The sequence below is a fragment of the Syngnathus typhle genome, linkage group LG4 (assembly GCF_033458585.1).
Source record: "Syngnathus typhle isolate RoL2023-S1 ecotype Sweden linkage group LG4, RoL_Styp_1.0, whole genome shotgun sequence".
NCBI classification, from domain to species: Eukaryota; Metazoa; Chordata; class Actinopteri; order Syngnathiformes; family Syngnathidae; genus Syngnathus; species Syngnathus typhle.
This window is the reverse complement of record NC_083741.1, coordinates 13,823,378-13,843,922: the sequence shown is the minus strand read 5'-3', so window position 1 is coordinate 13,843,922 and position 20,545 is coordinate 13,823,378. Positions and strand designations below refer to the sequence as shown.

At 39.8% G+C, this 20,545-nt stretch overlaps 1 protein-coding gene across 3 annotated transcripts in view; it reads left to right on the top strand.

Moving 5' to 3' along the window:
• Positions 1 to 20,545, top strand: part of tead1b (TEA domain family member 1b) — a 34,595-nt gene that overhangs the window by 10,365 nt on the left and 3,685 nt on the right. The window contains exons 4-14 of one of the 3 annotated variants that reach the window (XM_061276087.1): positions 8,928 to 8,992; positions 12,296 to 12,358; positions 12,449 to 12,511; positions 15,139 to 15,150; positions 15,846 to 15,977; positions 16,254 to 16,297; positions 17,240 to 17,301; positions 17,727 to 17,851; positions 18,589 to 18,762; positions 20,156 to 20,296; positions 20,376 to 20,528. In XM_061276087.1, coding sequence (XP_061132071.1) covers positions 8,928 to 8,992; positions 12,296 to 12,358; positions 12,449 to 12,511; positions 15,139 to 15,150; positions 15,846 to 15,977; positions 16,254 to 16,297; positions 17,240 to 17,301; positions 17,727 to 17,851; positions 18,589 to 18,762; positions 20,156 to 20,296; positions 20,376 to 20,528 — 1,034 coding nt within the window. Of the gene's footprint in view, positions 1 to 8,927; positions 8,993 to 12,295; positions 12,512 to 15,138; positions 15,151 to 15,845; positions 15,978 to 16,253; positions 16,298 to 17,239; positions 17,302 to 17,726; positions 17,852 to 18,588; positions 18,763 to 20,155; positions 20,297 to 20,375; positions 20,529 to 20,545 lie in introns of all 3 variants that reach the window. The other 2 variants (XM_061276086.1, XM_061276088.1) reach the window with 2 other exon arrangements.

The following is a 20,545-nucleotide window of genomic DNA, read 5'->3' as shown; positions in this document are numbered from 1 at the left end:
TTTAGGGATGGCGATGTGTTCCAAATGCAGAGCTCATCTCAAGAGAAGTCATCCTGAGTGCCATTAAGCCCTTTGTCATCCAGGGGTAGAGTGCAGTTAATTAGCAACAGTCTCTATAGCAACTGTGTTGCCGTACACACAATGTGTAATTTCAGTTTCTTAGCTTATTATTGCGGTGTTTACCTGAATTGATTCACATATTCTGAGACTTGTGTTGACCGGCAGTGTGTGCATTCTCTTAGGCTTATTGTAAGTGAGATGTCAGACATCTGCAAAGAGTATTAGCTCAAATTGATCTTGGCTTGGCAAGACTTATTTAGAAAGGAAGGCAAATAAGGAGCTCGGGCCCGAGCAAAAGCTCTTGCACAGTTCACCTGCTGTGCTAGGCTGCATTCATTTATTCGGGAATGGAGATGATAAGTGAAACAACACGCTTCACTCAAATTGTATGTTTATTCATTGAGACATCAACGAGATCGGTGGATTTTTGTGTTAGTGCTGGCAAAAACAATGTCTCGTTCCCGTTGTTTTCATTGGAAGTTAAATAAAAAAAAAAAAAGGAAATAATTACACCCATTACTTTTTTTTTTTCCATCTTGAAAATTACCCTTGAAATATTATGGTTGTTTTTATGTTTGAAAATCAGTTTATCTTTAGGTATTAGAGCTCCTTTATCTTTAGGTATTAACAAATCATCAGATCAATTCATAATCATTCCTCTATGTCGCATACGATCTGAAAGTTGGAAAAAAAAGAATCAATGAAAGAGGCTTGTCGACAATGTGTGTGTTTTTAACGGAGTGGTATGTAGTAGTGTTCAGTTTTACATATAAACACTATTTCCAAGCAATATGTTTTTGTGCTCTTTTACTGTAAACCTTTCCTATCAGCTCGTTTCGTTCAGCCGTCTGGTCAGTCATTGACAACTAAGTGGCACTTGCTTTGCAGAGATGCTAAAATGAATTTGATATAATGAGTAGACATGGCTTGGCCCCGTTGGGCCAGCACTTTGCGTCTGCGGGGCGTGTATCACCAGGCCCAGAATGCTCCGAGACAGAATGTGCAGACCTGATCCTCCCTGCCGGGCAGATAATTAGGAATTCTGGGATCAGCTCAGACTCCCCAAGTCACCTGCATTCACTCACAAAGGAGTGTGAGGGACTTCATTGTAGGAGAGGCATCACACACCTTAAATTGACACTTTGTGGCTTATTAACAATACTCATTTCTATTCATTTGTAGAACTTTTTTTTTTGCACTCTACAATTTTGAGTAGGGTCTGCCTCCATTTTGGGGAGAACGTCTCAAACATTTTCTTCTATCTTGATTCCATGTTAGGTTGTCTCATAAAAGTATCAATGAATATTTTTTGTATTGTATTTACTGTTCACTGTGAAATATGTATATAACAAACTATAAGGATCTTAACTGCTCACTCATTGATTACTCAAATAAATCACCTAATGGCTAAAATGTTACGAAACTTGGGTAATCATACTGTGATGAAAAGTAGGTTGGTGATGAGAATACTTATATTATGTTAATTGTCTTTTCTTGATTGAAATCTTCATCTGGGAAGACAGACGTTCATTTCTCTGTTGATAATCAGAGGGACAATAAATAGTGTGTCAAGCTCCACCCGCCACAAGCTTACTGAAGTGTACCACTTCAATGGGGATGCCAACAAGCAAAACGTTTACATGCAGCCAATGAGCCTTTCAAATACAAATATTGGCAATATTCAGGCTTTGAAAGGTCAAGCACACAAAATCTCAAATATGCTCCTATTCAGCTTTTTAAAATTTCAGACTAAGACCCCACCCCCTGAGGTCATCCAAAAAGTTCTTATCCCAGGGATGTGTGGTCAGGGTAGGCCAGTGAGACAGTGATTGAAGCATAAGCAAGTGCTTTGAAAAAATATATTCAAAATGTAAATCTTGACCTTACTTGAAATATAATTCGTCACTGTCGGAATCCTCGCACTGTCAAAAAGACGACTTTTTGGGAAACCGCCCCAAAAAACAGATACCGCTTCATTCAAATTATTTTGTACCTTCGATTAATAATAATGCAGATTTTGTTCTTTTTAATTGAAGACACTCAATGCTTTCAAACGATATCTAGATATGTGCAAGCCTGTTGTCTGCTGTGGCCGCTCGCTGCCTGTGTGCATCAGTAGCACACGGGGTGTGTCCCTGCTGTGCGAGGCCATTGGAGCCAAGCATCTGGTTTCAGGTTGCATGTTCCCAGTTGGCTGCTTTTGTTTGACTAAAACACAGAGACTCTGCTCCTCTTAAAGATGAAGCCGTCACTATCGTGCTCTTTTCCAGAATCACATTTCATGCCATGCCAATGATTACATCATATTCCGTTGATGAAACACTTTTATTCTGATGAGATCATCTCACACCGATGGAACCATTTTGAGTAATCAGCATATGAATGAAAACTGAATGCTACTGTTTTTCTCTCGAGCACAAGGACTGCGCACAGCCGCGAACAGAGCCTGTCATCTATTCTTTTGCTGTTTGATGACAAGTGACAAGTATCTCTCAACACTACACAGATTCCCCGTCAACAAAAGAACCACAGACACCAAATAATCATATCGCTTCAACATATCTTACTCAGCCCATAATCCTATTGTAGTTTTGGGAATGTCAAGGTAGCGCTACTTTAAAGGGACTTAAAAGCAAGTCACAATTATAACCACTTTGTATATCCGATGATTCCCTCAGCCTGCGATCATGATTTGAACTTGAAATAGCCATCATCATGACCGCCAAGTTAGACTCTTCATTTATACATATTTGTCGCAGTCAGCCTCTCGTCCTTTGTGCTCTGACATGCCATTGATCCGGAGAGATTGAAAGTATTGATTTGGCTCTGTGTCTTACTTTGTTGTAGAGTAGCGGGCAGCGCAACTTCCTGACTCTTAATACCGTATTCACACATAGGACTCGCGGCACAGCCGGTTCCCCGGGAGACTCATAATTATAGCCGTCTTTTCAGATTAGTCCAGCAGCCCGTCCGAGTGTAGCATCTTCCCCTGGTCATTTATTTCATCCCTCTCTGTCTCTATCTCTCCCCCCTGAGAGACACAGCTCAACACAATGACCAGGCCAGTCTCCACAATAATGTATGTGATGATAAACACAGTGGCTCCTAATTGATAGAGTGATTCAGACAAGGGCTGGCTGTGCAAATTGGTCCCCTGTGAGTATATTGCGTAGAGTGCAGCCTCGCAGGTTTCATCTCTTAGCCTCGTTTGAGAGGCGGACAGCGCGGGGAGAGGAATCAGAATGGGTTCGACCAGCCCGGGTGATAAAGATGCTGTCTTGGACTCTTTAGCATTGTCTGCATACAGCCAGAGTTCAGTAGAGGTTGCTGCTGTAATCCTCTCAGTGTCTCCAGGAAGGCTCAGGTTAGTGACCTGCTGCTTTGTGATGTCTTGTAAGATTTTGCGAGAACACCTCACCTTTAGTCCCCCACTGTTCAACTAACACATTAGCTCAACCGTGCCTGGCCCAGCCCCTGCAATAAAGCCTTTTAGCCAGCTCAATAAGGTCGTTTGAAGTTAAGTATTGATTTCTTTTGGTGTCCAGAGTAGGGACAAATGGATTTTTAAAGAGCTGTTAATTACAGTTGAACACAGCATTATGAAGAGAACTTCATGTTACTGTGGCTGAATTTCTAAATGCTCAGCAAAAATCATCAAACGTTTGTCAAGTACCACGAAAAATCTATGCAGCCACAAAGCTTGTTTACAGAGCCCCATTCAGAATCATTCTTGAAATGGTTTCATTCTTTGCATAGAAATGTTAGCTATTGAGTTTGCGAATACACTGCATATGTTAGAGCATTTCATAAAGAACTTATGTCTGTGCTGTTACTGACGGGATTTCTGTTCTGTTCTGTTCAAATTCACTTTATGACTAGCAATAACTTCAGCAATGTACTTTCATTAATGTTTAGCCTGCGTCATGGCCTTGTTATTGTATTTACTAAATAGAGACTGAATAACAGATTGTACCTGATGCATGCTGCCTATGAATGTGGAAAGCAAGTCTCTTGTATGACAAAGAATACCATCTGCATCAAGCAGCCTGTGGCCTTGACGGGTTTTTTTTTTTGGTTGTTGTTTTTTTTTTAATCCAGCAGCAACACTTTCACTTGAAAGCGGCTTAGATGGAGCCTGATGTCAGTAGATGTTATCCTCTGACTTCCACCAGCAGTGACCTGGAGGCTAAGAGCCTGACTGTCATGTGGGGTAATAAAACCACCAGAGTCACTATGCCTTTGGAAACACCTGTGAGACACCCGTTCATATTTAGTTCAATTGCTATTATTTGATCTTAAATAAGAAACCGCAATAGTTTCACTTCTTTTTATTCTCAGGGATACCCAGAATACAGGTCTGCATATTCTAGCCAATTCCAACAATATTATTAAATCACAAGCTAATAATAATAAATTGTGAATAGGCTGTGCTCTTGTGCACCTTAGTAAGATTTGCTTTTGGCAAAACTGGCGTTCCATTGATAATGCTTTGAAAAGAGTTCCTCCTCGTGTCTGCTATTACTAAAGGCTTTCGACAACTACCTTAATATTGTTAATTTGCTTTGTTGTCCCGTTAATTATAGCATGAGACCCGTAAGTCATCTGTCACTTCCATCTGTGTTGGCACGACCCCCTCTGCTCCACACAATACGTACCTACACACACTACGCATGTACACACACACACACACACACACTTGTGCAACAATTAATTAATGTTAATAAACACGAAATAATTAGTCCTATGTGTGAGTAATAAATTATTGAGAGCACTCAGAAAGCAGAGGCATTGCCAAGGCTTAAACATGTCAATCATAAATCAGATAAGTAGACTACTATCATGTGTATGTTGGCCATAAAGGATCCAAAAGTATTGATTTTTAACCTGATCTCATAAGATTCAAAGAGATGAGAGTACAAAGAAAATGGATAGGCCGAGAAAGATTAACATGTGAAATGGAATGTTCCAAGTTGAACCTAAATTCCTGCCAAATGTCCAATTTGGATTGGTTCTGGATGAAGCCTCTGTCCTAGCATGGCAAAATTCAATTTAAACCTGATTTAATTTGAAGGGGATTTTTTTTCTTTGTGTAATTGGGATTTTACGTCATCAATGTTCTTTTGGAATATTAACAATGTATCATACAAAAAAAAAAAAAAAACAGGTCGGTATCCACTTTAAATCAACAATTCCAATCTACAAACAGGAAAAGTTACACAAGATGAGTAAGTAATTACTTTTGTAAATTTGTCACATTTACTTTCCTTGGTCAACTATGATAACAAGAAGCAACAATCGTCAGTTCTTTTGATATGCGAGAGGAGGCTGTTCGTTGTGCTGACTTGGCAGAAAAGCAGTAAATAACAATCAAGAGGCTGTGTGCCAGTTTCAATTATTTGCTTGTCGTTAGAATGTACCGTGTCCTTTCTAAAGATTTAAAAGAGGCATATTGATAGGGCAGTCCCTACAGGCCAGCAAGTGTGGCAGATGCACTCTGTGATGTGGGAGGCTGCCCGGTGTCCGTCAAGTAAAGTGCTGGAAGCCACACACTTGCAGACCACTTGCAAGCTATCTACAGGTTGATTTCAAGCCAGGATCTGTGCTTGGAAGAGTGCTAGAGCCCAGATGTGACTGTGGTCATGCCTGCATTAGAAATAGAGGGGGGTGCTTTTACAGGAAATGGATATGTTTCAAACTTAGAGGGGGAAAAAAGCTGCAACAGAGCTGTAAAGCAACGTTCTTGCTGTTCAGAGGACAGAGCCAAGACCGTTATTTGTTTAGCATGCCTTGACCAAAAAGAGTCGGGTCGTGTTACAAATGGCTTCGTTTTGGAATTCAAAGATGTGTCTTTATTACAAAAAGCCCAAAACCGCCTTACTTTGTCGGGCAAAAAAAAAAAAAAACTTGACTGGTTTTTATTTTATTTTGACACCTGCTTTATTTTCTGTGGGGGATGTTGTTTATGGGCGTGGCAGCACTGAGGTAGGTCCACAGCAAACGTCACAATGTTTTTCATTGTTATTCACAACAGAGGGGCCCTGTCTCGGCTTCCTAAGAAAAGATGCTGGTAGCCAAATTGGATTTCTGACTGAATGAGGAATGGGCTACTTGGGGACGGCCTAGTGACTGTTGAGCCACCATCCTTTTGTCCAGATCAGGGTGGAGTGCCATTCATATTTCCTAGCGCCTCCAGAGTTATTGAAATTCACAAGGAAACTCACTTGATCGGCTTCATCCAGTCGCTGAACGGTCAAACAGCTTCTTGGAGATCTTGCAATCAAATTTCAATTCATTTCTTGCACAAATGGAACATGCCGCTTAAGAGTTCATTTTCTCAGGCCTCTCTAAGGGTTGGTTCAACTGCTGGACTTTACTTACACTGCGAATCCCCCCACTAACTAAGGGCAGAGCTTAGTTTGAGAAAAAGCTATGTAGACAGTAAGCCTGTAAGTCGAACCTGTTGAAAATGATTTTTTATTTAAAAACAAGGTACCAGTCTTCACAGATGCGGGGAAAAATAGAACTAAAAAGTGTAAAGTAATACCTGTAATGAAAGACATTTTGTCTCCATTTGTCTGTCATAAAAGTGTAGAGTCAGTAACCTGTCTGCACTAAAAACGCCATTATATATTTAGTGTTTGCTATTTGTATAATAATCATAGTCATAATCATCATAATCCTAATGTATACTCTGTATTCTGTGATATTGCATTCAAGATCTGTATGTGAACCCCTGGGGACATTTTATGTCCTTGCGTTTCTTGTTTTCCATTTGCCTCACAGATGTGCCACAAAACCTATTTATAGCCCTTCCATGCAAGGGATCGGCGACTCCGTTCCTACGGCACGTTAACCCGATTACCTATGGAAGTCAGATCATATTTTTGGATGAAAATAACTTACTTCACAGTGCTACCAAACTTAAATAGAATAACATTAATAATGAGAAGTTAGTTTAAAATAATGTAAACCAAGATTGAAGAATTTCTTCAGCTAGCCTCTTGTTAATGTGTGTCACGTGACGTTTTTCAAATGTAGAGGTCAAACTTGGTGTGTGTGATGAATAAAACGGATTCTTATTCGATGTTAAAAATCTAATGGTGTATCAAACCGTGAGTTCAAAACTAAGATACCGATCAAGCTTAACTTTGGTTTATAGTTTGTCATTTGACAGCTCGTTATCTACTTTAATCATAAGATCGTGTAATCTTGTACAGCCCCCCACATTTCACTTTTTTATTTTTTTTTTAGACCTTTCCCGACGGTGAAGTGAATTTACTAGCCCCATTTGACATTTAACTTGCCCAGGCAGCCATTATTATTGATCCATGTAATGTCACCACCGTACAGTTTGGCCCTGCTCAGTATATATAGTGATGGTGTTTATGGCTCCACTTGACTGCAACCCGAGAAATGTTCTTGATTTCTGCTGTCTGACGGATTCTGAAATTGACATTATTGTACAACTGATTCTGCAAAATCCAAAAATCTCTTATATGCAACTTCAGATGTCCAGATTTTAAAGATGTGAAGAAACATTTCTGCCATATTTTATTTTTTCCCCTGTTTCAATTTGTTTGTGGACCAGTCTTGCACCGTATCGATTTCAGGCCGCAAAGCCAGAATTATGTTAGAGACATTTTTAAGCCATTGTTATTTTCCTGTACAAACACTGGACCCACTGAGCTTCTTTCCTCCAGTTGAGTGAAAAGAATGAATTATTCAATAGCAAGCAAGCTTTCAGCTGGCCATTTGTGTGCTTTGATCTCAGAATCAGGAGGTTGCATGAATGCTTCTATTGTCATGTTACGTTTCCAGAGTGTGTGAATTATTGAAATCTTTACCCATCAGCTAAAGTTTACAGGCTCACGACACGGACAGTCTGCAAATCCCCTGATATTTATTTCTCAGGAGACGGCGCGTGGCTGCCCAACATTAAAAATAGATTGTCATTCACACCATATTTACATTGTCATGGTTGCACTGAATTTGCTTTTCAGCTAGTGCAGTATATGTGATTTCCCCTTCCTTTGGATATAATTAGATATACTCGCCACAAAATGGAATAGTATAGGAATTGTGTCTGCATATGTGCTAATATTTCCAAACACTGCTCACTGTGCGTATCTTATATTGCTAATTAGATAATATAATACACCGTAATATTAGAATTTGTGTGGTTTGTTCAGGTGTCGTGATGAGAATTAGCTGATATTGAAGTGAAGGAACAAAAATGTCGCAGGCGGGGGTTGTACATTTCATAGAACAGTAGATCAGAACGCTGGCATTGCTTAGCTACAGCTGGACACATAATTAGAGCCCCCCCAACATATAATTTGTCTAATAGTTTTGTTTGGCGGCATGTTATTAACATATGAAAGGGCTAAGCAGGGGTCATGTGCATTGTGACAACAATTAGAGCAGACCTGAGGGCACAAGAATGTTTCGAGCCCTTGTTAATTGGAAATCTGTACAAAGATGGGCATTAATTAGGATCCAGTCAGATCTTCTCCATTTTAAGCCCATTTCATCCATGTAATAGATTGAACAAGCATGTCTTTCATTTCGTTGTGTTTTGAAGAGAATGAGATTGAATGACATTACTTTGAGGGCCTGGGCTCCCGGAGCTGTTTTTTTTTTATTTTTTATGCTAATACCGTGTAGTGTTTTTATGACAAAGCAGCGTCTTGTGTTTTTTTGCCATTATTGTCTGTATTTGACAACGCATCACAAAACATACGGTGTAATATTACACACAGTCAACCCAGAACAATAGATTTGTAATTCAAACTTCTTTTAGTATGAATCCCATTCAATTTGGTATAAGCATGTGTCAACTTGGACTTTTATTATTTTATGTTTTTTAGGTCGGAATGAGCTGATTGCCAGATATATCAAGCTTCGGACTGGAAAGACGAGGACTCGCAAGCAGGTAAGAAGAGAGAGACTGTCTCCATTGCATGGCGGACTAATCCCCCTGTCACGGCCATGTCGCATGAACAGATGTCCCTGGATTTAGACATCTCTGAAATTGTCACTCTTAGTTCCACTTTGAAACACACATAAGAGCCGTAGAAGCGGTGAATTTGGATTCATTTTCCCCCTTTACAATTCTATGAACTCATGACCACCCTTTGCTCAAATTGTAACCTTTCATTTAATCTGACAAAATCAGTTGAACATGATGTGCATTAATGATACGTCATGTAAAAAGGAAGTAACCACAGTTACTAAAAATATTCCTTGTCCTTGTAAATTAAATCACAGAGTTCATGCACTTGGCTTTGGTAGAAGTCTTTATTAATGGGGAAAGTCTAGTCCTTAATAATTTGGTACCGTCTCTAAATAGAGAGTGTTCGTCTGTGTTGGGTAGTGCATCCCGCCCTCAGCTGGCTATATGCACACCTCTGACCACAGATGAGCTCATGTTTCTCAACCAAAGTGCTGAAATACAGACTACGCTCACATCTGTTAAAGACTAGTGATGCGCCGATGCAACTCTTTTTAGACCGCGTACCCAAAATCCCTTTCCCAAACCATGTTGACTGCAGCAAACAAATGCATTCAAAATTTATGCTTCCAACCATGGAAAGTTTTTTTTTTTGTAGTTTTCAATGGCCTACTTGATTATAATCATTTTAATATAACTTAAATTCACCATATTTGTCCAGTGGCAAAAGAAAGTAGAGGAAATGAAAGACTTCAACACGATGAGGAAAACTGAGATTTTGGGTGTGAATCTGAGCTGTATTGTTTTTGGTCTGGATTTTTCCCGCCCTCCAAATACAATTCATAAGCCTTGTCGTTTTCATCGACTATCTATTCTGCATTCAGCCTAGTCTCCACTGACAAATCTACCCAGCTCTACTCTACTACCTTTTTTTGAGGGTACCTATTCCTGTTTGGTTCTAAAAAAAAAAAAAAAAAGTAGGCCGATTTTAAAACATGACAAATATTTTAGAGGCCACTGAGAGAATGTACAAGAATGTGCGGCTGTGCCAACCATCTGCCATTAACAGCCACCATTAACAGCTAAGCAAGGAAAAATGAATGCTTTCCAAGCAAATAAATACTTGGACTTCTGAAGAGACGCAAATCTTTTTAACATTACTAGCTGACGAAGCTGTGCAGAGGCAGCTGGACGGGTCCACGAGGAACAAAATGTTCCAGTACGCACTAGCTACGGTCACAGTATTATGTCACTAGCCAGGTGAAGAAGGGCTCCCCTATAGTGGCAGAGGAGACGTATCGTTATTGGAGTAGATACCGTCAGTGGAAACGAGGCTTTATAATCTGGTGCCACTTTCTGTATATACTAGGTTTAGTTTCCTCATTCCTATAGTGTGTGTGTGTGTGTGTGTGTGTGTGTTGACTCAAGCATTCCAATGCAGATTTTGGCGTTCTAAAGCAAATGTTAATCTCCCTAGTAATCTGTTTTACAATATTGTGCCGAGACATAAACACATTCACTTTTATTTCCAAGGAGTCCCTGAAGTCACCTCACACAGTCATAACGGGACTGCTAATGTAATGTCTGGATGGTGGTTGCACTGAATTCTAAGCCACAGCTGGCTCGGTAGTCACCCGAAAGTGTTTTCAACTTGTGCGTGTATCTCAGCCTGCACACGGTTGACATTGCTCCTAACCAAAAGGTGTATGCCAGGCTGATGGTATAGTATCAGTGCATAAGGTTGGAGCATTTGTACCTGATTTTTAATTGCTATATCATACATTTTACAAATACATCATTGAGAGCTATAAAACACAAGTCAGGTTTGTATGTGCTTTGAAAGTGAAATTGACAAAATTCATTGTTAAAATCAACCAGTTAATTAACAAAGCTTACGTGAGTGTCCCATTAAAAATAAAGATGGAGAAAGTGACTTTTGGACAATGTATCTAAGTATTGATAAATAAAGACTTGGTTGTGTCTCTGCTTTTCAACTCACACTTAGTCCACACAGTTGTACAAATCATAGCTCATATTATTGATAGGAAAAGTATGGAAATTATTTATCTAGCTCTTATATTATAATGGCGACTTTATTCAAACAAATCCTCTATTTCACGAAGAGGTTTTTTTATGTAACAAGTGCCCCTGTACTTTAACTAAAACCTGCTACTGTTCAATCAGAGACAACCTTGAACAATGTCATTTCCAGTATCGGTATGGTACAATAACAACAGTTTAGAATGGGAAAGGGCAGCCATACACAAGTAACCTGAGAGTAAAGGGGAATGTAAGACTCACATGCAGATGTACACTTAGAATAAGCTACAGTCATTTTAGTTATTTTTCAATGAGGGTAAAGAATATTGCCTCTGTATATTGTTTGTCTACTTGTGTTGCCGCATTTCAGCGGCCTTTCCCAACTACCGTGATATGGTTGTTTTAAATGCACAATGTGATGTTCTCTTTTTTATGTTGTTTTTTGATGGAAAACTAGAAGCCTCTATTTTAAAGAACTCTTCCCTAGCTGTCAAATTGCTTTTTGTCAAGTGAGTTGAGTTGAATTGAATTAGCTGCCACCATCCAGTGGACATGTACAAAATTTGCTCGCAAAGAATTATCAAAGCGGTGGCTCGTATCTCCCAAAACCTCAATTAGGTCACTTGTTAGTCAAGGTGCAATGATGTGACTATGGAAAGAACCATGAAAAATGTACCATTCCCACCTCCATACCAAAAAGTTTCCAAATAAGATTTATGGATTCAAAAGGGAGCCCGCTTACAGAATACTACCGTCCTTCCCAAATCAAGATTTTCATATTATTTGTCAGAGTCCTCTATTGTGTGCAGTTATCAAGGCTTGTTAGATTTCCTGTTCTGTAAACTTGAACAGGTCATAATGTCCACTGATGATAAGAAACCCTCTTTGACTCACACCTGCTAGCGTAATAGCGTTCGATAGGATTCCGTAAACAATGCCACCATATTTTGCACAGGAAGTAAACTTGGCCAGTGAAATGCCTCATCCATTTCCCACAAGAATATGAAACTAACCAATTGACATTCAGTACACAGCGGCTCACATCTGTGTGCTTATAATGTGTTCTAAAGGGGCCTGCATCCTCCTTAATCAGCTCACTTAAGTAACGACGACACACAGGATAATGCTTTATTGGATGGTAGCACGGTGTGTTGTGTGGAGATGCCACTGACCTGCACCTTGTCTCCCTGACAAAGACCTGTGTTCTCGTTTTATTTATTTTCCCCTTTTCTCTTTTGAATGGAGGTGTCTAGTCACATACAGGTCTTAGCAAGAAAGAAAGTTCGAGAAATCCAAGCTGCCATTAAGGTACGTCTGGCTTTGCCCAGTTACAGGGGGCTTTTCATTGCTATGGTTACAGGCTCTTCCTTTGTTTTCCTCTCCTCCCCTACCCCGCAGGTGTCTAGTCACATTCAGGTTCTAGCCAGAAGGAAATCTCGTGAATTTCATTCCAAGCTAAAGGTATGCGCTTTTCTGCTTTTGGCCCTGTTTGTTCCTGTGCGCGTCTGAACTAAACTCCCTCCCTCTTCCCACAGGGACTAGCTAATACCTGATGCCCCCCCTAACACAAATTTGCTATTGACTTTGTCTATATTGTCTCTAACACCCTTGCTAGTCCAACTCACCTTCATACTCTGTTTTCTCTTGCATTGAATAAGTATAATTCGACCTGATCATTTCAATAATCATGAATTATTTTCTCACATTCCCACAACTAATTGACCCCCAACATTTGGCAAAATATTTTCCATGACTGACGCACGAGCAATTGCTCATTACATTATAACAGATACCAACATATATAAGGATAGCCGGCTGAGATGAGCAAATACTGTAAACGAGTTTACCTGCAAAGCAACATTAATTGACCAAATCTTGTAGGACTGTTAATCTCATCATACATCACGCTAAAGCCCAAATTGGAACCTGTATGATTTGATAAGATCTAGGACCAAATATTGGACTTAGTAAAGAGTGATTCAAATGTCACTATGCACTTCCCTTTTGCTATTTTGTTTTGGGTCTTATTCAGGCTGAAGGAGGCCATCAGCATTTCACTGCTTAGGTTTTGAGAAACTGGTTTCTGGCAAGAACTGTTTCTATCCCTTACAACAATTTCAGTGCTTTCATCAGTTATGATTTAAACATGCTTTCCACCACGTCATGTTGACAGGAACAGATGGTTTTTCGAGACTCTTGCCATTGATGGTGTAAATCATACTATTGATGGAGCAGTGTGACAGCCATAAAGCTTCTCCACGTAGCGCAGAACTGTCAGGGACCAAACTTTTTGCCAGGCGAAAAAAGCTGCCCCAGTGCCTCAATTGGCAAATGTGCTCACAAAAACTGCACAGCTTAAGCAGTTGATAAATGCTGATGGCCGGCCTCATGCCTGTCTGAATGATATCTGAAACAAAATAGGAAAAGGTAAGTGCATAGTGACTTTGGGCACATCCTTTACAATGATTTTGATGTGGTTGACACGTGACGTAAAGACACCAGATTCTCAATCGACTCTATGCTGAGCTGTTTCATGTCGGGGAGCACGCAGGCATTGGCTGTTTGCTGATTAGCTAAGAGCGCCAGCGCTGAGGCAATTGCTCTCTAAAGGGGCATGGCAGAACAGGGGATGTGTGTGTAAATGAATAAATAAAATGACAGCATGCCCTTATTTGACAGTCTAATCTAACTTTCATCTTCTGTCAAGGGCTCAGCAGTTCACATTCAAAGCGCAGAATGGCTGACAAGCAAGCGGTTTAGTGAAACGCCTTCTGCTTTCTGTCCTCCCATCAACCTGTTGCTAATTCAACAATGCTCTCACAGTACTGTGGCGTGCACTTGCCTTTATTATTTGATAATCCAACAATGCTCTCACAGTACTGTGGCGTGCACTTGCCTTTTTTTATTTTTCTTGGGAGGTCTCAACAGATCTTTCTTTTATTTGTACTAACATTAACACATCACCCAAGTGCACTAATGAGGAGGGCATATGAAATTGAACCAGAACCAATTAAGTTAATGAAAACTGATACTTCCATTCTGCCTTTTGTCCTTCGGGTGTAATACTATACATTTTGACTTTCTCGCTTTTTTGTTTCACTCCCAGTATTCCATAGCCAGTAATGACGCCTCGTTAATCTGTGGTGTGTCTATGTGTAAAGAGCCACAGAGAGTGACGCAGCCACATGAATGCATGCTCTTTCAGAAGCGCAGGCAGCTCTGTGAGGAAAAACAGACGGCTTTTGTATGAATCCCTGTCTTTTCTCATTTAAAGCAAATTAGACTCCAGTGGCAAAGAGATCTCCAAGTATATGCCTTCCTTTTTTTCAGGGAAGAGGGAGGGGGGTCATCAATGAAAACCTGCTGTTGCCAGTCATGTCTACGGCTACTCAGTGAAATGAGTCATTAGGCTACTCTTGTTTTTGTCTCAAGTAATGACAAGATGAGAGCAGGACATTGGCATAGAAGCTGTAGTTTGTTTGTGCACAAACATCTTCATTTTGTTGATGTTGAGTTTGGTGCATTGCTCTTCAAGCATTACCCGTTCTTAGACTATATTAACCAGAATAGCATTTACTGTATTAAGATGTAGGGTTAAGGATTACATTTTTGCTACTGGTGAAATAAACAAGTAACAAGGCAATGATCTATGACCATAGTTTATTTTGGGCTAAAGAGGAACAAAAGAAAATGCATGACTTTTCCAAATGCTCTTCAGATTCGGATTGATGAGACTAAAGGATAAAGGGGGTTTAATCATGTCTAACATTTCCATACAGAAGAAAACTGCAAAGGGGAATTAGGGACACTAAGAAGGTCAGAATAAAATAAAGCCTTTGAAAATCTGTTACATAAATAAAATTATAAGAATTATTGTTATTATTATTTTTAAATTGTGTTTTATATGTCCACAAAAAATGCTTCCCAATTTCAGTGTGACTTTAATACTGCTTTTATGAAAGCATGTCATCATTGCTGGAATTAATAATTATGTTGATGCAGATTTATGTGCTGGAATGTTGAAAGCAAAACAAAATACTGCTTAGTATATTAAAACCAATGTTTCCTTATTTTTTGTGTGTGTTTAGGTTACAAGTATGGTAAGTATGGACTTTTTTTTTTTTGCGCTTGGCTTGGCTTTTATCTACCGCTGCTTGCTGTGTGCTTGTGATTTTGCCTTAGTGAAAAGATTTTCCAATGTATTGTGTGTGCTGTCCTGCTGTTGTCTTCCCATAGCCAGACTCACCGGCATCGGCTGTCAGCATGTTTACCCTTTAGCGTCACTGTGTTGCAAGGTTTTTCAAGCAATTAAGAATGTTGCAAATAAATTTCCCAAATTTTCTGAATGCACACTTTCATCAAACCAGATCAAGAGGGAATCTTCTAGCTGTCACTTTGATTTCATTTTTCAATATGCACATCTCCACTGCATTTTAATTGCATCTAGTCAAGTGATTGAAAGAATATATATATATATATATATATTTTTTTTTTTGTCAACAAGCAAACTTTTGCTCAGGTGCATACCACCACTCACTATTGTGAATAGGAAGCTTTGTGTTCAATTTTTGGGTGCACTCCATCAACAAAAGAAGCTCACATTTGAAAAGCCATGCTGTTGCCTCATTTTTTAACCCGCTTGTGTTGTTTGAGAGGTCACTCGGGCTTTCAGTGTGTTTACTGGGTTGTGGCTGTTGCTACCTATCCAACATGCACCCCCGCCACCACCACCACCACCACCCATTGCCCCCTTCTCTCTGTGTGAGCACTAAGCCTTTTGTGTCTGATATTAAAGGACCAGGCGGTGAAGGACAAAGCCCTCCAGAGCATGGCTTCCATGTCGTCAGCTCAGATCGTCTCGGCCACGGCTATTCACAACAAGCTGGGACTGCCCGGCATCCCGCATCCAGCATTCCCCGGAGCAGGGGTGAGGGCCTCGCACGCAGACACCCCACTATTGATCAGTCCTGTTCAGCTTCACGCAGGGCAGCCATGAGACCCGCGTCGGGGCCAAATCACATTACACACTAGGCTTTGCTCAACTGCCCCAATCAGATAAGCACATGATCAGAAGGAGTGCTAGTAGAGATAACTTCTTTCCCAGAACACAGAGCCATTTTCATCTTGCCACAAAAGCAGCTCACAATTGGCTGTTCTTTGTTGTCTGTTAATATCTTATTCATGATTGTTTCTAATTCTTTAGATATGGCAAGGGATGATATCGAGTCAGCCAGGATCCTCACAAGAGTAAGTGTGATACTTTTCTCAGATGTTTTCCACAGTTACACTTGTGGGGAAAAAACACTGCTGCCCTTCTTTTAAAGAGTAAAAAAAAATGTTTACCAATATACCATGAAACTGACAAAGTTCATAACAAATTGAAATTTACGGAAAATCAACTAAAAATCCAAGAGATAATTAACCAAGAGAAAATCACGGTCTACTTGGAAACTTGGCGGATGCTTAGTCTTGACCAATTTATGACTTATTGTAAAAAAGCTTGATCTCTCTCGCAGTTTATGGATCTACTAAAAACACTTTAAAATGGCAAACATGTATATATTTGACAATTCTGTGCTGGAGCACTGATCCAAATTCTTAACTCAACTTCATTTATAGATCACTTTAAAAACAACCAGAGCAGCATTAAAATGCTTATCATAAAGTAACAATCAGACGTACTGTATAAAAACATAGACAGTAAAGATAATAAACCAATAACAGAAAAAAACAGGAAAAAGACTTAAACAATGCCAATTCTCATGCAATTCAAAAAAGAGCTGCTATGTTCCACTAGTTTGCTGAATAGACTTACGAATGGGGACAAAAACTTACTAGTACGTGGACCTCAAACTAGACCTCAATAACATTAAATAAATGCTTCCTAAAAACTGCCACTGACAGGTGGAAAAGTCACAGTGACAATTACAGAAATTGTTTGATTGAAATGATTGCCTCATTTGTTCATTTGTTATATTAATATGGTTGGACCAAAGACTGATTTTCATCATGGTGCATTTGAAGCCGATTTGTATTGTAGTACTTTTGTCAGGTTCATGTTTTTGCAGCGAAAAAAAAATTGTTTTTCATTATTTAGTGGATTGGTACCAACATTTTTGTTTGTGTGTGTTTGTGTCATTCATATATTTAAGGTCACGTTTTCACGGGTTTGTTGCATTCTTCTTGCAGCATCAAGCCCTTCAGCCAGCAAGCCTACCCCATCCAGCCTGCAGTCACAACAGCAATTTCAAGTGAGGATCACTCCTCACAACACACTTACGTATATTACTTGGATATTATGATTGACCTCCACTAGTCCCTAGGGATAGGGACCATGCCATCTGGCAAATAGCGAAAAATTAAAATTCCAACTTGAAAAATCTTCAGAAAATCTTTTTCATCCAACACAAGTGATTCAAATGATCAGGATCATTATCAGGCTACTTCAAAGCTCTCTGACGAGCTGATCATTTGAATAGCTGTGTTGGATGAGGGAGTTGGAACTGGATATGATTTTAATAAGGGAATTGGGATTTTGGGTGCAAGTCCGAGCTACTGTTCTCGAGTTTTGTAAAAAGAATTTTCCCAAGAGTACAGCAGCATGATTTTTTTTTTAAAAGGATGAGATTAATGATAGTCAGTGTCGATAAGTGTCATGATTCTGTTGGCCCTGTAGGCTACGAGCCCATGGCCGCGTCTGCACCGACAGCACCGGCGTGGCAGGGCCGTTCGATCGGTACAACCAAACTGCGACTGGTGGAGTTCTCAGCCTTTCTGGAGCAACAGAGAGACCCAGACTCGGTGAGAAAATCTGTAAATATACAACATAAAAGATCAGCTGCTCATGGTGTTCTTTCCCCTCTTATTATGCCTTTTGTTTCTTTCTAAATACACTTGGACTTTTCCCAAGAAGGTCATCTGGTGAGCAGAAAAAGAGGAAATAACTTGGAACATTGTTTTCCTACCTCCGCTGTTTGCCAACACTTTATTTGTATATCTCACACACACACTTAATAAATTAATCTTTGCGTTAAAAAAAGAAAACAATGTTTGCACGTATATTTATCTGCATTCAATACCACATAGAAGCTGTCTGCATTTAAGTGGTTGCTTCTCTAAGGCCGCCACCACAATCTGCTTTATGGATGTAATAAAGTTTATAACTGTTCTCGTAAATTTAAATGTTGTTCAATCTTTTGCTGCCATTGTGTATTTATTTTTAAATAAATGATTTTACAGGGTCTGAAAAAGATTGAACTTTGGCGTAATCAATTTTCTTGCTGTTTAATTTCACACAGTGCCTCTTTATTTTCTGAATTTGCTTGCTTCACTCATACAAATCTCTGTGTACGTTTGAATGAGACTACAGTGTCAACTCTCTTTAATAATATTCATTACTTTTATCTTAATCATTGTTTTCAATGAAGTCATCTTCTGTTAAAAAAACGAGAGCTTCGCTCACCAACTGTTCACTGAATAGATCCTCATTGAAAACCACTTGGCTTTAGCTGACATCTTTTATTTATTTGTCCTTTCAGTACAACAAGCACCTCTTTGTGCATATCGGACAGACAAATCATTCCTACAGCGACGCCCTGCTGGAGTCTGTGGACATTCGGCAGATTTATGACAAATTTCCTGAAAAGAAAGGGGGACTGAAGGAGCTGTACGGAAAGGGCCCCCAAAATTCCTTTTTCCTTATAAAGTTTTGGGTGAGTGAGAATTGCATAATTCCACCTTTCGAGCCCGTGGTGAACGTGCATGCCTTTGCACATTTCCAGTAACATTTTCTTTTGACTTCTTCCTTCCTTTTTATTCCCGCGGTAATTGACAGTGTTCAATTGAAAAAAATATCACGGGGAGCTTTAGTTTGACACATCAAATGTTGTTTTTTTTAACAAATGTTCTTTTTTTAAAAAACCAAAACGTGAATAGCTGCGTGTCAGTAATGAACAACTGCATGGACTGTTTCACATTGAAATAAGGCAATTTTAAGACACACTTCCAAGTTTGACGCAAGGTTGTTCCATACCTACAACTGGAATAATAGACAATTTCATTAGTGTCAATCAAACAAAATTGTGTAAATAATTATTGATTTATCCCTCATGTTGGAGGTTACATTCAGTGAGTGTCAGTAGTCTACTTCGAAGTGATTGTGCTCTCACTGTTTACACTATGTGCTAGGCTATATTTGGATAGGCATAGCAGGAGAGCTTTTGATCAAAGCCCTCGCTAATTCAGTCTAATATCTCCCAAACAATGGCGTGACCCTGTTGCGCCGCATAATGGCTCTTTAAACAGTGCGCGTATTCCCTCCCCGATGCAAAATGCTAACTAGCGGCGGCCAACAAAGTAGAGACCATGTACTTGGACCAAGTCCTCTCGCATTCCTTTTGAAGTGACCGGCCAATCTAAATTTCAAATGAAAGGCAGAATCTGCACAATAATGAATGTCTAACTGCGCTGTTTAATGAAGGAGGAGAATGTTGGAGGCGGACGTCTGCGCTTTTTGTGGCCGTAATTAACAGGATGCGCGGGGTGTAGAGACAGGCGGCTCTCTGGAACATGGACGGGCAATCTTTCTGCTTTCATATGAAGTATATGTATCTTCATTATTCTATTGTCAAAATAATCCAAATATTCACTTCGCTGGTTCTGATGAAGGCGGAAGTACAAGCCGAAACATGTCAGGTAATGCAACCTAAAATTGAACTTAGTACAACTAATCCGAATATTGATTGGCTTCTTTCATAGCGTGCACAGTTCTTTGCAGATTTGTATTATCTGGCGGTTTCCTATTCTACATTTTGGACCTGGGTCAGGATCACTTTTATGTGCCTTTGGTGTTCTCAACAAGATCACTCAGTCATCATGAAAATGTGGCAGAAAAACGGAACACTGAGGTCCTATTATGAGTTGCCAAACATTTTCACACACAACAGCGCAAAAAGTCTCTCAAAAATCTCGTTTATGTAATCCCAGTCAGATTACGCGTGTCGTTAAACCTAATATGTCTGCTCTGTCGATTGATATAAAAACCTTTTAGAAACTCCACCTGCTCAGCAGATGCCAACACAAAAAATGCTCCGCTGTGCTTCTCAGGCCGACTTAAACTGCAACATTCAGGACGAGAACGGATCTTTCTACGGCGTCACCAGTCAGTACGAAAGCTCAGAGAACATGACCATCACATGCTCCACTAAAGTGTGCTCCTTCGGCAAGCAGGTGGTGGAGAAAGTCGAGGTGAGTGTTTTTGTGATGCTTCAACAATGTCACATGTGTGTACTAGTTGATTTTGCTGCATTTCTGTTTTTTCTTTCAGACTGAATATGCACGCTTTGAGAACGGGCGCTTTGTCTACAGAATAAGCAGATCTCCCATGTGTGAATATATGATCAACTTTATTCATAAACTGAAGCACCTGCCAGAGAAGTACATGATGAACAGTGTGCTGGAGAATTTTACTATTTTATTGGTAAGAGATGACCCTCA